This window comes from Harpia harpyja, chromosome 11, assembly GCF_026419915.1.
Source record: "Harpia harpyja isolate bHarHar1 chromosome 11, bHarHar1 primary haplotype, whole genome shotgun sequence".
In the NCBI taxonomy this organism is placed as follows: Eukaryota; Metazoa; Chordata; class Aves; order Accipitriformes; family Accipitridae; genus Harpia; species Harpia harpyja.
The window spans coordinates 30,031,699-30,048,355 of NC_068950.1; the positions used below are offsets into that span (position 1 = coordinate 30,031,699).

Genomic DNA, 16,657 nt, shown 5'->3' on the forward strand with positions numbered 1-16,657 from the left:
CCTGGCCAAACCAGAGGTTGGCAGAAACTGCTTTTGAGCTGGTAATTGCCTCCTTCTTCTTCCAGTAATGTCCCCAGCCTATTCATCCACTTGTATGGACTGGAATGAGAGATACCATAAAACCAGCTCCACTAGTTTAAGGCATCCAAAAACTCTGCCTGATTGCTTACTTATGTAGTCAGAGACAGTAGGAAAATGGCTATATTTAAAATAACCAACTAATGTGATTTAATTAGAAATCGGAGAAATAATTTCCCATCTTTGTAGTTGGCATCATCCAGCAGTTTTACAGGAATCTTTGTTCAACACTTTCTTCAGACTTTTATCTCTAATAAATCTTAAGACCTGATTTTAACTTTCAATTTCATGTTGGTTGCAAGCAGAGATGCATGTATCAGAAGAAATACTTTTATATCCTCCTGTGGAGGGATTCACAGTCTTATTTCAGGAATTAGTAATCAAAGTAATTTCAAATTCCTACCACTTGGTACTTGAATTTTGGAAGGATAGGATATGTCCTGCTTTGAATTAATTGTAGTCAAATTCCCATTTCTAGGAGGAGGACATTTTGGATCTTCTGGAGCAATGTGAAATAGATGATGAAAAACTAATGGGAAAATGCACCAGGCAGCGAGGACCTAAGGTATTTGGCTTTTAGATACCAATTTTTTACTTCATGCTGTAGAGAGGCAGTCTGAGAATTTTAAGCGGGGAATTTAGTTAGCTGATCCTCATGGAAGTTTTCTTCCTCAGACTGCCATTAGCCTTTTTTTTTTTTTTTTTTTTTTTTTTAAGTATGGAGAGAAGCTGTTGTGGTTTAACTCCAGCCAGCAACTAAGCACCACACAGCTGCTCACTCACTCCCCCCCACCCAGTGGGATGGGGGAGACAATTGGAAGGAAAAAGATAAAACTCATGGTTTGAGATAGGAACAGTTTAATAGCACAGAAAGGAAGAAACTAATAATGATAATAATAAAAATAATAAAATGACAATAATAATTAAAGGATTGGAATATACAAAACAAGTGATGCACAATGCAATTGCTCACCATTTGCTGACTGATGCCCAATTAGTTCCCACACAGCGATCCCCCCCAGGCCAACTCCCCCCAGTTTATATACTGGGCATGACGTCACATGGTATGGAATACCCATTTGGCCAGTTTGGGTCAGCTGTCCTGGCTGTGTCCCCTCCCAACTTCTTGTGCCCCTCCAGTCTTCCTGCTGGCTGGGCATGAGAAGTTGCTAAGTCTTTGACTTGGTGTAAACATGACTTGGCAACAACTGAAAACATCCCTGTGTTATCAAGATTCTTCTCATACTGAATCCAAAACATAACGCTATACCAGGTACTAGAAAGAAAATTATCCCAGCTGAAACCAGGACAGAAGCATAACTACCATTTGTCCAACTAAATCCCATTAAAATTTTAACTGGATGAGAGATCCTTCTTTTCCTCTCTAACCTATTCTGAGGAATTGTCGAGCATGGCAACAACTGTTGTACAAGAGATTGCTTGATTTCAGTGTGTGAAATGATTTTTACGTCAATAGCCTATCTCAAAAGAATGCTTTCACCTTTAATCAATTAATGCCACTAAGGAATTTTGAGATCACGGGACAAAAGGCACTATGGAGGCTCAAAGGATTAATTATGATTATGATGTATCTGTAGCTTGCTTACTTGCTAGAAGGGTTGTACAGTACATCTTGGAGCCTGTTTCATATCCAAAATCTGCTTTTAAAGTGAACGTATATTATTTATAGCTTAATGCTTTCTGGTTCTGTGCACGTAGTTCATGCAATTCTTTGTCTTAAATACACTGCATATCTCTGTAAGCCAGTAAAGATAAATAGTTTGGGCTTGGCTAAAATAAGTATATTTCTTATATCTTGCAGACATTTTAGGTCAAGTCTGCTTAGAAGAGCCTACATTTATGTTCCTGAGCTCTGAGGGATTTGTTTATGGATGCATGTAAATTTTTTTACAGCATTTTATGTTTCTGATGACATGGTGTACAAATCTGGGAACTTCTGTACAAAATGAATGCTGACAATTGTCCTGAGCTTGCAGGGGTACTTCAGATATGTGCAAGAATCCAAAGAGCTACATCTTACTACAGGCATGCATACTGGAAAGAGGATCTGCATACCCAATCTGGTATTAAGATAGATTTGCTGGAACCTCATTACAAATATAGGGATTTTGTGAGCTAGTGCTTTAACAGTGGTGGATTCATTTAAAGAAAAAAAAAAAAAAAATCCAGTCCCCTCTAGCAACACACCCAATCCACATTCTTCAGGGATTCTTTTCCCCGAGGTTTTGTTTTCAGTTCTTTAACATAGGGTCACTTAAGTATAACATCTCAGTCACATTTTCCCTTTTTTCAGAAGCCTGTCTTTTGCCAGCAGCCCTCAGAGAGCATCTATCTGGTTGACTGTATGCACACAGACTTGATCTATACTATCTCTACACTGGTTGCACACAAGCCATTCCCATGCTGGAGGCCATAAACATTTAATAGAGTACTGAGCCCAAATTGAGAAACCTCTCTTAATTAGTTTTAAGGTGAAGCCCAATCAATTTATGAGTGAGACTATATGACGTGGTCTTCTTTTATAGCAGACAAACGGATTCTGCAGCTTACAAGCTGCTCTACCAGTACAATACTGTTTGCACTTATAGGAGAAAGAAAAAATTGCTTATGACCAAAATTCCCACTTTTTTTTTTTGCCATAAAACTGATGAAATCAAAAGGAAAGGCAATGAAACTAGCTTATCCAAGGAGATTGTTTCTTTTCCTTGCAGTGTGCGCACTTCATGCTGTACAGGATCTCTATTCCTGCATCTTTTTTTAGGGTCCTGATATACTTCTCAATCATTTAACCCACGCCTACAGTGAAGCCATGTGACTGGAGACTTCCCTGATTGCATAATATCCTATGCACTCCCTTTGAAATACAGATGCCCATTGCAGATGGTCCTTGTATCTTGTACCAAAAGAGCATCACCTCTTTCCTGTAAGGGGTAAGGTGCATATGGCTAATAACATGCATTTGATTGGCCACCTCTTTGTAAAGGGTCTGCTATGAAATATGTAGTATCTAAATACATATCTGTATAGAAATCTGGTGAGTGAGGCAGGCAGCAGAACTTACTATTGCCTGTCAATCTATCAGGTAAGAGAATAACCTAGCTGTAGAACTCATCTTCCTGTAATCATAAAATCCTACAAATAAAGATCCATTAACATATCAAAAAATAATATATGCAAGATCTAATAGACAAAACAAACCTGAGGGAACAGTACTTTTCACGTCAAGTTAGCCAACATGAAAGGTTCTTTCAGAAGGTCATAAAGTCCTGTCCTCCCTTAAAAGTCAGTGGCTGGCCTGCTGACAGAAGCTACTGTTGGGAGGTCAGATGCTCTGCTTCGGGTGCTCTCTCTTCCTCCGAAAAAGAAACAGTCAGGACTGAGAAAACTGTATACAGAACAGCTGGAATAGTTAGGAGAGAGAGGTGTTTTCCTCCTTATCCTCCTCCGTACAGAAAAACATATATATACATACACATTTATGCACACACACACACATATATATATATATGTCTATATATCTGAGGGGTAGAGGGGGGTGTGTGTGTAAATAAGCTTTGTGTGTAACAATAATTCCATATTTGCTAGGAATTTCAGCTTTATTTTTATTTGAATGTGATTAGGAGCTCAGAGTAGAAAATAAGTCAAGAAATTCCCAGAATGAAGGCATTTTTGCCTGCAATTAAAATACTACTTTATTCTACTTTGAGAAATACATTCTGGAAATGTCTGGTTTATTTGTAGCCTCTAGAGGGCACCTTATACCTACACACTGTAAAGTTTACTCATGTTTATTACATTGCACCTGTTAGTGCAGGAAAAAGAACTAAGGAAATAAAATAACAGATATTTTAGAGGAAATGAGCAATTACTTTTATTTTTATTCTTCTGATATAAAATCAGATGAGTTTAATCAAAGAAAAATCAGGTTAGCATAAGGGGAGAATCAAGGTGATTAGAATTGCTAAGCAATCAAATACCTCTTATTTTAAGAGGTCAGTTTAAACCCAGATCTAGCTATTACTTGTTTTTTTGTATTATTGCTTTTTGTAATTTCTTTGACCGTTCTTTTTTGTTAATTGATGTGAACTCTTGGTCAGGATGTTCTTATTGTTTAGTGTAGAATGTGTGAGTAACACGCATATGATAAGTGGGAATGAGATCTACCTTAAAGCCCCTGTGAGTTTTGATTGAAAATGTTTATTATACCTTGTATAACTCATCAAGAATGTCTGATCAATATATCTCCATGATACACAGCATTTCATAATTAGGACAGCTACTATTTTTGAGAAAGCAGTAAGTGTTGAGGCACCTTAATTTGTCCTTTTGGCAGGTAGATAGATATCAAAATATTCTTTGTGTAATTGAACAATTGCCAGGGCTCTCCTCAGTGGAATATTCTTCTTCAACTTTTCTTTATCTGGTCTAACAGCTTGGGCTTGCATAAACATACTGTTTCTTTTATGTTAGTGGCAGAAATCTCTTTCCCTCCTTGGCTGGAATAGAAGTTTAGGTAGCATATGTTTAGTTATAAAGTTTATCTTGCAGGAACCGTATATTTGGGGATTTTTTCTATTGCCCTTCGCAATAAATCTTGGTGCATTACATTATGCTAAGATAATAGGGCAATTTAAATTCATTCTGAGAGGAGTTCTCTTTCACTCTGACCCAAAATATGTTCAGAAATTATGATATTAATTTTTTTAAATCTGAGTTTTAATTGCAGTCCATTAGACGACTAGGAAGATGAGGCCATCTTATCTTATAGCTGAGAGATACTGGAAAGAAAATATGTAGGAAAAAGAAGTGACCACGTGAGCCTTCTTAGGATAATAGATATAATGGAGGATACTGCATTTTTCTTGTCTGCCTGATGGTAGATGGAAGATCAAAAATTTTCATTTGTAATTTCTGTTCTTGCAGCAGTTTCTCTGTCTCCTACTTTTTGATTTTTGTCTTGCAGTATCCTTGGTAATAGCACAAGATTAATTACCTAATGACACTGAATCCCATATGCATATGGGACACCAAATACACCTAGCATAGCTTGCTATATTCTTTCACTTTCTGCTTTCTCCAGGGTGTGGATTAATCACTTTCTCTTTCAGAAGTATACCAGCCAAAGTGAGAAAGATTACAATTACTGTGTAGTGAATTTAATGAAATATTTAAGCATTTATTCTAAACTAAAGGACAAACTTCCAATCCAATTTGGTAGGGTTTAAATATGTACAAATGAACCTGCCTGGATGAAGGACCTAGTATGATACTAAAGTGTTCTTTTGGGATTATGAAGGAATTAAATTTCTTGGGTGTTTTTTTCTCTCTCTCTTTTTTTTCTTTTTTTTTGCTTTAGCCCTTGTGTTCAATGCCAGAAAGTGCACAGCCCTTAAGAAAACTTAAGAACTACAATAGTGATAGTAGCTGTGATAGCGGTAGCAGTATGTCAGAATCGGGAGAAGAAACTGAAAAGGAAGATCACAATGAAAAAAAAGAGAAAAAAGTTTCATATGATCTTGAAGAAAATAGATACAAATCTTTGGAACGATCAGGTAAGTTAAATGGTCACTTTTCCAAGTAAGAATGGCATTCATGATGAATTATATAAAATAAATACTTCAGTATTTTAGACTGTATCAACATTTGTAACTCAGGGTTAAACACCGGTTTGCCTGTTTTGTCTTCTTTAAAATCTTTTCTAAGTTAATGAAAATGAATTTTTAAAAAAGGAAAAAATGAATATTCTTTTGCCAAGAATGCTAAAGAGAAAAATACACCTGGGCTACACTTGGAAATGGTGTGAATGTTCCTCTTTGCCCTTAGATTTTTTTTTGAAGAGATTGTTATTTTTTTCCCTGTAAAAGGTAGTCTTATTAAGCTTGAATTTGCTGGAATATAGAAAGGATAAAGAAATGTATCTGGAGACATATAGAAGGTAATATATTCCAGATGATATCCCTGCACAGATTTTTTTTTTTTCCCCCGATTGTTTTCTTGCTTGCTGCAGAGCATTAGTGTGAGCATGTTCTGTTGAACATGGTAGATACACTGCTAAAACAAAAAATAGCATGCTGTGTTGTCTCAAAGAATTTCATCATGTAATTGCACACATACAACAGGGCTTCTAAAATTTTATTTTTCATAGCAACATCCTTTATTTAGCAGAAGACTGAATTAAAAAACTGTACAGCTATGCAGGAGCAGATGAGGGAGACCGGATCTGCAAATATGTGATCCGTCAACCAAATTTTCTCTCCTGTTTCCATATTCTTACATTGAGGAAGCCACACACAGTAGCCACATATTTTTTGACCTATAGGGCTTATGCATTTTGTCATAAATCTGATGCTTTTTATAGAGGACTGGAGTCTACCTGATTAAAGCTGACTATGAGGAAGAAATAAATGTTCTTACAGAGTATGTAAAGTATGTATTATTAGGGGATCTGATATGGCTGACTGCTACATATATAGTTGTTAGTCAACATACATTATAGTACAACATACATGCACACATGTTGGTCATATATGTTGTTAGTTGCAAAGACTGAAAAATGGGTGTTAAGAGAATAATAAGTAATTACATCATTCATTTAATTTGTCTGCAGGTAGAATGAACTGGAAACCTTCAATTAAAAATACAAAATCTCCATCATATTCATCCCCCACATCATCAACAGGTCCCATAAGGCGTTCTGTAAGCTGCCCTCGTTCAATATCAATATTGACTATGCAGTCACAGGCAGCTGAGCAACGTCCCTTTTCAGCCAAAGCACCTCTGCAAATCCAGCGTGCATCCTCCGTGAATAGGTCTCATTCTTTAAATCGTAGCCCATCTTCAGCCAGAGTCTCTCAGACACCCAGCTTGGCAACTATGAACTCTTTGGGGGTGAGTTAACACAGCAGTTGCATTCAAAATGTGTTCCATTTCTCTAAAACTCAATAAATACATTACTGATTTTTACAATGTCAGAAAACCTGAGGTACTATAGTCAATGCTATTTTGACAGAAACTCAGGAATATAAGATCTCTAGACCTGCGTATGACTTGCAGTGAGTGCTAGCTGTGATGTTTCAGCATGTCTGGTTCAGCAATACAGATGCTACATTTTGTGAGAATGGAGATCTTAAAGTATTAGAGACTGGGAAACCTTCTCTCTGAAATAGTTTTTTGAAGATAGAAAGAGTTTTTACCTCTCTCAAAAAGTTTCTGTGATTTGTTTGGGGGTGGCTTGGGGAAGAGTGGCTGGAAAGCTGCCCGGCAGAGAAAGACCTGGGCGTGCTGGTTGACAGCCGGCTGAATATGAGCCAGCAGTGTGCCCAGGTGGCCAAGAAGGCCATGGCATCCTGGCCTGTATCAGGAACAGTGTGGCCAGCAGCAACAGGGAGGTGGTTGTTCCCCTGTACTCGGCACTGGTGAGGCCGCACCTCGAGTACTGTGTTCAGTTTTGGGCCCCTCACTACAGGAAAGACATTGAGCTGCTTGAGCGTGTCCAGAGAAGGGCAACGAAGTTGGTGAGGGGCCTTGAGCACAAGTCTTATGAGGAGCGGCTGAGGGATCTGGGGTTGTTCAGTCTAGAAAAGAGGAGGCTGAGGGGAGACCTTATCGCTCTCTACAACTACCTGAAAGGGGGTTGTAGTGAGGTGGGTGTTGGTCTCTTCTGTCAGGTGTCTGGAGATAGGACAAGAGGAAATGGCCTCAAGTTGAGGCAAGGGAGATTTAGGTTAGATATTAGGAAAAATTTTTTTACTGAGAGGGTTGTCAAACATTGGAATGGGCTGCCCAGGGAAGTGGTTGATTCACCATCCCTGGAGGTATTCAAAAAGCGAGTGGACAGGGTACTCCAGGGCATGGTTAATGGTTGGACTCAATGATCTTGAAGGTCTTTTCCAACCGAAATGATTCTATGATTCTATGATTCTGAAATAAGGATGTACCTACCATCAAAATCTTTACAGTAACAAAAATACATCAATATTTCAAACCCAGTGTATACTCCAAGGGTAAATACATTGTACCAGAATAAGACATTAGTAAGACTTTGTATGGGTGTCCATTGTAGAAGAAGGTGTAATTAATTTTCAACCTACTGCACCTGTTTCGCATACACTATACCACTGCAGTAGAGCTCTACTTCCAAAGTGAACAATTTAAAATTTATAGATAGGTCTTGTTGTCTCTAGGATTTGCTACTGCAATAACTGTCTCAGAAGCCATCTTTTTTTTTTTTTTTAAAGTGAAGATAAAACTTCTTTCATTTTGAAGTCTGCCCCTGAGACAGACAAGCATTTAGACTCAGGTAGTCTAACTAAATAATTAATAGAATAAATAGATCAGATTAAACACTTTTAGCTGTTTAGAATTTGTGTGGTTAGTTGTAATTTCACAATGTACTTCTGAACCATACATTTTTTCCTTTAGTGACCAGACTGTCATCCTCTTTGGTATCTCCTTCACAGCCTAGGCATTTCTTCTTTTGTGTTTGCATGATGGACCACATATCCACTTATCCTTAGGCAGTGTTGCTGGGATCAGTCCCCAACCTCATTCAGTATTGTATTGTGTGCTGGTGCCGGTGCGTTTCCATTCATTCTTTGGTGTCTGACCTATATATTTCATCACCCAAATAATTAATCTGGAGATGGGGCAAACCAAATTGGCACTTTTAACCCATACTTGCAGTTTTTCTCTATTGTGGTGAGCTTTGATTGTGAGAAATCCTTTTGTAATGCTAATTAACTTGCTTCATAGTATTTACTATCTCTAATCATAATTTTTATCTGGTAGAACGCTCATGGTCTGTTTTGCCTGTGAGGCTTTGTCTAAATGATGAAAAAGAATCCTTCTAAAATTGTGTGCTGACATCTTGTGAAATACTCCTTAAGATGTTTTTCTATCTTTAAAGTCAGCTAATAGAATTGGAAAGACATTAAGATTGTGTCTTCACCACAACGTGTTAAAAGTATTTTTTATCACATTAGCTATCTCAAGTTTAAGAAGTACCCTTTTATCTTCAAGATGTACTGAGAGTTTAATGAGACAGGGCTAATACAGATTTTTCTATTCACATTAACTTTATATCAAATACAAATTACTGAAAGATTAAAACCAGTCTCTTACCATCTGACATTAAAAATGGGCTACTCACTTAAATTAACATTAGTAAGAAACCATGCTCTCTTTTTCATTGAGAAAGCTCCACCACAGAAATGATCTTGATTTGCAGAACAATTATGTTGGGTGATAGAGCTTAGGTCATGCTTCTTAACATAATGTGAATAAAAGTACTTGCAGAATGGATAAGAACTACTCATAATTTAGCACTGTATTGTGAATGGAACTCTTTTCATAATTATTTTTGCAACTAAGAATAACATACTATATATTACTGATAGAATAAAATTAAAATTGGTAAACTGTATCTTACTAAGAAGAAATCATTTGTGTGTGATAAAGTATTAGTTTATCTATCCTTTGGGCAAGAAAAGAGCAGTATGTTGTCATTTTTGGAGGCTGCTGAGATCCAAATGTTGTAAAGGTATGGGAACTAAGTTTAGAATAAGCCATTTATAGTTAGGAATTACAAAGATGTTATTATAGCAGTTATAAACAGAAGTGGATTTGGAAATATTTGCTATCTTATATTTCAGCCACATTATTATATATCATATAGCAAATTATTTTGTTATGCTTGAAAATATTTATCACTTACTTAATAAAAAATATCCTTAAGTAAATATCGTAGTTCTTCCAAAATACAAAGATTTAGAAATGCCTAAAAATTTTGAATTTCACTCTTGAAAAAACATAAAACTAAGCCCAATTAATCTTGCAAATGTGAAAGTATGCAAAAGTAAAGAGGATCAGAAATACTTCTAACTAGTGTCCAGGATTTAAAGAAAGTTCCAAAAACCCTCCAGAGATGGTCTTACGCAGATACTGTAGGGGTTCAAGTTGGTGTTGGTATAAAAAGCACTGATATTTTAAACAAAATCCTGGACAGTCAAAGACACCGTCAGAACTCCCACTGACCAGAGTAGGAGCAAAGTGTCCTTTTTAATGCTTCCTGATATCTTGGCACAATGATATATGATCAGCAGTTTCTGTTAAATTGTTGCAGTGAAGAACCAAAAGGATGTTTTTTATGACTAATAATTTTTTTCATTATGTTGAATTTAAATTCAAAGTCTGTTATCTAAATTTCAAATTTATATTTTAAATGAAATATTGAATATATATTTGCAAGCTTGTTTGAAACAGAATGAACATTTGACCTGTTTTTCTTGAATTTCTTGACAACTGTTAAGTAATGGTGATGCATTAGTGTACATGAGGCATATGTGTCTATATTAGTTATGTATTAGATAATATGTCTATACACTTTAATAATATATTTTATGTCACCCCATTTAGAACTTATTTTTGTCAAGGAAACATCTTTGTAATGTGATCTAATGACACACCTGAAATTTTTCCTCTGCTTCATATTGTTTTCTAGAGTGAGTCTTTGATGCAACACAAAACAAAAGAGCAAGAAGTTGCTTTGACAAAAGAGACTCTTCTCATGATCAATGACATGAGAATGAAGTTCCCAGGAAAAACAGATGAAGAGTCAGAATTAATTATAGAAGATGTAAGTATCTATAAATAAGAAATAAGAGTAACAGCCTAGACACTGTTTAGGCCACTAAAATGAAGGAAAGTAGGAAGCTCAATTTATGATTCATGAGCTTCTGTGGCCTTAAAACTTCCAAAACTCAGGATAATTCAAAAGATTTCGAAAGCTTGGAGCTTTGCATGCTTTCTGACCTTAAAAGAGCAGCACTGAAAACATTCCTATGTTTTTATAAAACATATGAGAAGCAATCAGGAAGGTTAGGAAAAATTGAGTTTTTCATTGTGGAGAAAGTTCAAACTTTTAAGTAAGCTAAGAAGAATGTTACAATTCATATTTCATCTGATATTGTTAGTACAGATCCTGACATGTTTAACTTGCTCTCGAATAGGCATACTAGAGAACTCAGAATGGTATGCTGCAAGGCAAACTGAAAGTCTGCTAGTCGTGAAGAACACCAGTCACACTCTTTTTGGCTCTTCTAGTCTGTCAGCTTACCCTTTCTTACATCCAACATTGTCCTGAGCCTCATAATTTGGTATGAAAGACACGTGAAACAATGCCCAATCTCAAGAGCAATTAAAAAGCAATACCTAATATTAAGATATATAAGCAGAAAACACATGCTATCTAAGTCCCTTTTAAATATCTAGTGCAAAGAAGCTAACATCAGCTTGGAAAAGAAAAAAAAAAAAGAAGATAGAAGTTCTTTTCTCAGTCTAGTAGAAATATGGAGGGATCTCATAATTTAAATTAACACCCGTATTCTAATGTAGTAAGCACAGTCCACGGTGTGTTAAAATTCATCTAATTCATTATCCGTCTGGAAATGTCCTTTGCTCTGTTTGCTTTTGTCACGACCCAGACTGGACAGGCCAGGGAGTTGTGTTTAATTCGAAATTCCCTCAGGCTAAATTAAGGTGAAAGGACACCAAAGGATCAGTTAAAGATTTTATTCATGACAGAAGCAAACTGAACTGGGGAGGCGTGGTATTAGGTGGCAGGGTTTCTCACAACAGGAATTGGCATAAGACTACTTCTGTAAACCGTGTAACCATAGACATCAATTCAGGGAACAAGGAGATCCCTCCCGTTGAGTCACGAGGTTCAGAGCAGACCCCCTTGGTTTCCAGACTCCTCCTCAGCAAAGGGCCCAGGGGCGGCTGGATCTACTCTTAGTCTCAGACTTGGTCAGCGGTTTATATCTTGAAACAGATGAGGTGTAGGGATTGTGGAAAAGGAAAAGGAAAGAGAGAAGAAGACAGAGAGAGAAAAAGGAAGAAAGATTTCACTGGTCCTGGGTCCAGCGTTGGTTCAGTCAGCTGAGGGGTCCAGTCAGCCGACAGGTCCAGTCCCGGTGGGCTTGCGCCCTGGGGCTTCAGTTTGTGTCCTTTTATCATCCTTGCCCCTCCTTCGGGCGGGCACTCAAACTCGTCAGGTTACTAAGCAGTTTGTGAGCCTTTGGGCTTGGGGGTCGTTTGTGGAGTAACTTCTCCTTCCCTGCAGACACGGCCATTGCTTGATCTTTGTATCAGAACAGCTTGTCAGAACAGGGAGCTGTGCACCCTCCAGCACGCCCTCCCCCTCCTGTTGCTGATGTCTGAGCTGATGGGCTTTTCACCTTGGTTCCTTGCTGTGCAGGGTTTGTCTTTAAGCAGAACTTGCCCCACCGCAATGTTTGAGACATTAACTCTTTCAGTTTCTCACAGCTTTCAAAATGTTGATTGTCTCTAGTAATCTGTGCAACTACATCACAGTGGAAGGGAATTCTCCTGTACTGATCGTTGATTTGGGTGATTTTGGAAGATAGCATTCATAACTAGCATACTGAGTTTCTCATCTTAGAAGCAGAAATAAAATGCTTCATTAAACTTTCTCTTTCAGAAAAGTGTGTGTGTGCATTTCTGTACATATGGGAGAGTGTGTGTGTGTGTGTATGCACTCCACCTAGTGGTGCTTTCTCATACAGTGTTAGCATGGTTATAAATGCACTTTCTTATTGCAGAATTCTTTTATAAATTCGTCTGGCCTTAATGAATTTCTGATGGAAAATAATATTTCATCATGGAAGGAAACAAGTAATGGTATATTAGTTGTCAGTGAGGCAGAACTTGTCATAGGTTTGGAATAGAATAGAAAGATAAAATAACAAAATGACAGCTCACAGCTCGGGCTATTTTGGTAGCACTTAGCCATCATAAAAGGAGAGTATTGCAGTTCATACATGATCATTTATAGAAAGGATGTTTTCAAAGTATGTCTAATGTTCTTTATGCAGCAAAAAATCTCACTATTTAAATAGATTAACAGTTATGCATTATTGAACTTACTGCTGTGTTCAAGGAATCTGAGCTGAGTCAGTCAAGACAAGTTCCTACCTGCTTTGTAGTGTACTACTGTCAGAATCAGGTGGAAAAGAGGGTAGGATTAAACTGAAAGATTGCACACATCTTTGCAAATGTTCCCCCACATAAATTTGCAAATATTTTTCTATTTCTTTTAGAGAAAATTTCTTTTCACAGAGGTGTTTTAGATGCTCACGCTTTTTAGCATGAGGAATGCTCATGAATGAAATGCCAGATTTCAGTTGTTTTTATGTGTATTTCTTTTATCTTGTGTTTTGCAATGACTACAGATTATGGATAATTGGAAGTATCATAAAACAAAAGTGGCATCCTATTGGTTGGTAAAACTGGATTCTGTAAAGCAACGAAAAGTAAGTAACATATATTTCATTTTCTGAAGATCATCTGAAGTAGACTCATAGCTGTGTTTCTACTGGTGTTTAGCAGTAGCTGGAAGTGACTTGAGATGCTAAAATATGCTATTAATACTAACATATATATGAATTAATTCCATTGCAGGAAATTATGTTGCTCCATATTTAGACAAGCATAATTATCCTAGAATATAATTTCAAAAACAATTTCTTAAAAAATTAGTCTGCTGAAAGAAAAACAAACAAATAAATGGTTAGTGCTTACATACCTAATTTTTAGCAAACATTTTTAGAAGTGTATTGATTCAGCAGATTTGATTGATAAGGGATAAACCAGTCAGCAGTTTCAGACCAGGCATATTAAAACTCCATTAGAGTTAGTGATATTGCACTTGGTTATTTGAATCTTTGACCCACAGTATTACAATGGATCATGTTGAATAAAAAATAGACCTGCCAAGCAAAGATTATTGGCATTGTTATAATGTTCAACTAACTGATTTAGTCTTGCAAAGGACTAATTATATTTGTTTATCATTCTCTCTTCACTCATCTGCTATCTAGGAGCTACAGTTCTGCATAGCATTTGAAGAGTTTTTAATCTGTTTAAAACCTGACATATGGTATTATGTCAGTCATATCTGTATGTCATATGTCAGTCAAAATCATCTTGCCAGTGTAATATTTATTTTCCTTAATGTATCAGAGATTATATCTATCATTAATACTTTGGTGCCCCTAAACCAGTATTTTGGCTCTTTCTCTGCCTCAGTCACTGACACATTATGTGGATTAGCATATCAGGTCCAGGCATTTAATCTCTGTGTGTCTCAGTTTCACAATCTATTTTTATAGACCATAAAAGAAAGTAACAATCAAAATACTGCGTACATGATAAATATTATAATTGGAAAACTTTGGTAGATTGTTATAGAAGAATGGAAGAATGATTTCAGATCCTTATCTCAAATTACTTTTTATAAAATCAGCAGTATGATCCTCAGTCTTTCAAATTATATTTTATTGAATATTGTATTAAATGCTTGTATTTTCATACTGGACAGAGGAAACGTGTCCATTTAATGTGATGTCATATGATAGAAATATATTTGACTATTCAAGTTAAGTTCAGATATTAAATGGAATATGTGTCCACACAGCTTTCTAAAACTACATTAGACATAACAAACTGAAGAAGAACTTGGAAATGTAGGAGGCTATAATTTAATCAAAATCCTTCTCAAACCATGTCAAATGGCAGCACAGATCTATAATTTAGCAGAATTATTTCTTATGCCATTGACAGGAATCAGTAGAGCAACCGACTTCATTGGCTGAAATTGTGTCCTTTTTTGTTTGATATCTGTAGCTGTTCTGCTGAACAGTCCTTTGCTTAAAATGATCTCTTACTTATTTTTAATTACAAGAAAGAGTGCTGTAGTCCCAATATACATGCACATAGGTCTTTTCTATTGTGTGCATATGGCAGTTGTAGCCTTTTGCCCAAAACCAGAGAGAGTCTTAGTGGGGGCTTGTAGAAAATGGTGATATGGAGGAAGAGCTGCTAGGAGGGAGGGAGGGGTCGGTAGATACATACATACATAGATAACAGGGCCCCAAATTCACACTGCTGCTGCAATGGAGATCTCATTTTCTCAGCAGGAATCTTTGGGACAGTTGGAACTGGTGGGGGACATGCTGCTAGAGTTGCTTTCTTTAATCTATGATGCCACAAGTGTGGAAAGAAGTCACCAGATTGGGCCAGTCATTGCAACTGAGATACAGGGCTTTCACACAAGACTGGTTAAGGTGTCTTCTTCAATCTTTCCCCATAGGTCATGCCCCAAAACCATGGGAAGGAATTACGACAGGGAAAGTGATACATCTGCTCTTTGACAGACTGAGGCTGTTTACTATACATTCTTAAATTGCCCTTCCTAAGCTCCTTTTGGCCATCTGGCTTAATTTACCTGTGTCTGTCTGTTTTGTTTTTTGTTTTACTTTCTTTTCAATCTAGGCAGAATTTTGTCCTTTAAGTGTTATTTTAGAAAGCCTACAATAAAGGGTAGTTCTGTCCTTTATTTGACTGACAGCTACGTAAAACCAAGGGCACATGTACAAAGTCAGGATGATACAGGTTGATGTGCCAGGTCATTATTGGCAAAAACTGCACAATCAGAAATGTGGATTTCTTTGCTTTTCTTGTGAGGATATCTTTTACAACTCAGGAGACTTATAATTCCTGAAGCACTAGTGGGCCCTTCATCTTTGCTTGCACTGGAAATGATTTGCCTTTTTTTTTAAACTGCTTTTAACCTCAATCCCTTCAAGCAATCAGATAGTTATTCTTAGAAGGGTAGTTTATAAAAATGGATTAACTTTGACAATGACATTGCAGCTGAGGACTGCTAAATGTGTAAGCTTTTGTTAATTTGAAAGAAGTATGTTTTATATTCCAATGAGGTGGGTAAAGGAGAAGCAAGCTCAAGGTGGAGAATATTTATGCAAGTAAGGAATCTGTCTCAAAGGTACCTTCTGCAACTTTGTGAAATACAAAACAGAAACTCAGTCCCCTTCACTATACTTACTAGGAAATTCTAACACACAAGAAGGAAATACCTGGGCAATGTACTAGATTTCACAATGTTCATCCCTGACAGCTATATTTGCTTAACAATTATTCAACATGATGTAGAAAAATTAAACTTCTGCTCATATTCTTAGTGTGTAAAACTGATGAAATCGATACATGCTAAAATGAAATTTAGTCTCCCAAGACTTTAAGAAAAAAAAGAGACTTTTGCATGGAAGGAGTTGTGACTGCTTCATGTACATCACTTCATCACTTTACATAATTTCTTTAAAAGTGTTTTGATGGTTACCAGAGGGTTTTGAATACGTTCTTTCATAACATCTTGTTCTGTTACACCTAGATAATTGGTTATGTTAAAGTAAATGATGTAAATTAAAGTAAACAGAAAGATGAAGGCAAACTAGGGAAATTACTTAGAAAAATGAGGATGTAGGTTTCATGAAGTTCCAACTCTTGTGCAATGCCTTGTCTCTTTTCTTAAATGGATGATTGAGGCCATGTTTGCAAATTAAGAACAATTAACTGGGACTTTTTCCCCCTCCGGCATATTGGCAATATCAACACAGTAAAAAAAAGCAAGAAAGTTTTTTTGCCAGAGTACCTGGCAGTCTGCGGCTTGCTTTAGGATGCA

General features: G+C 36.7%; 1 protein-coding gene across 7 annotated transcripts in view; it reads left to right on the plus strand.

Annotated features, from left to right (window-relative positions):
* Positions 1-16,657, plus strand: part of TTLL7 (tubulin tyrosine ligase like 7) — a 78,782-nt gene that overhangs the window by 48,789 nt on the left and 13,336 nt on the right. For all 7 annotated transcript variants that reach the window (XM_052801190.1, XM_052801188.1, XM_052801189.1 and 4 more), the window contains 5 exons: positions 557-643; positions 5,456-5,651; positions 6,707-6,987; positions 10,598-10,732; positions 13,350-13,430. In XM_052801190.1, the coding sequence (XP_052657150.1) occupies positions 557-643; positions 5,456-5,651; positions 6,707-6,987; positions 10,598-10,732; positions 13,350-13,430 (780 nt within the window). The remainder of the gene's footprint in view (positions 1-556; positions 644-5,455; positions 5,652-6,706; positions 6,988-10,597; positions 10,733-13,349; positions 13,431-16,657) is intronic.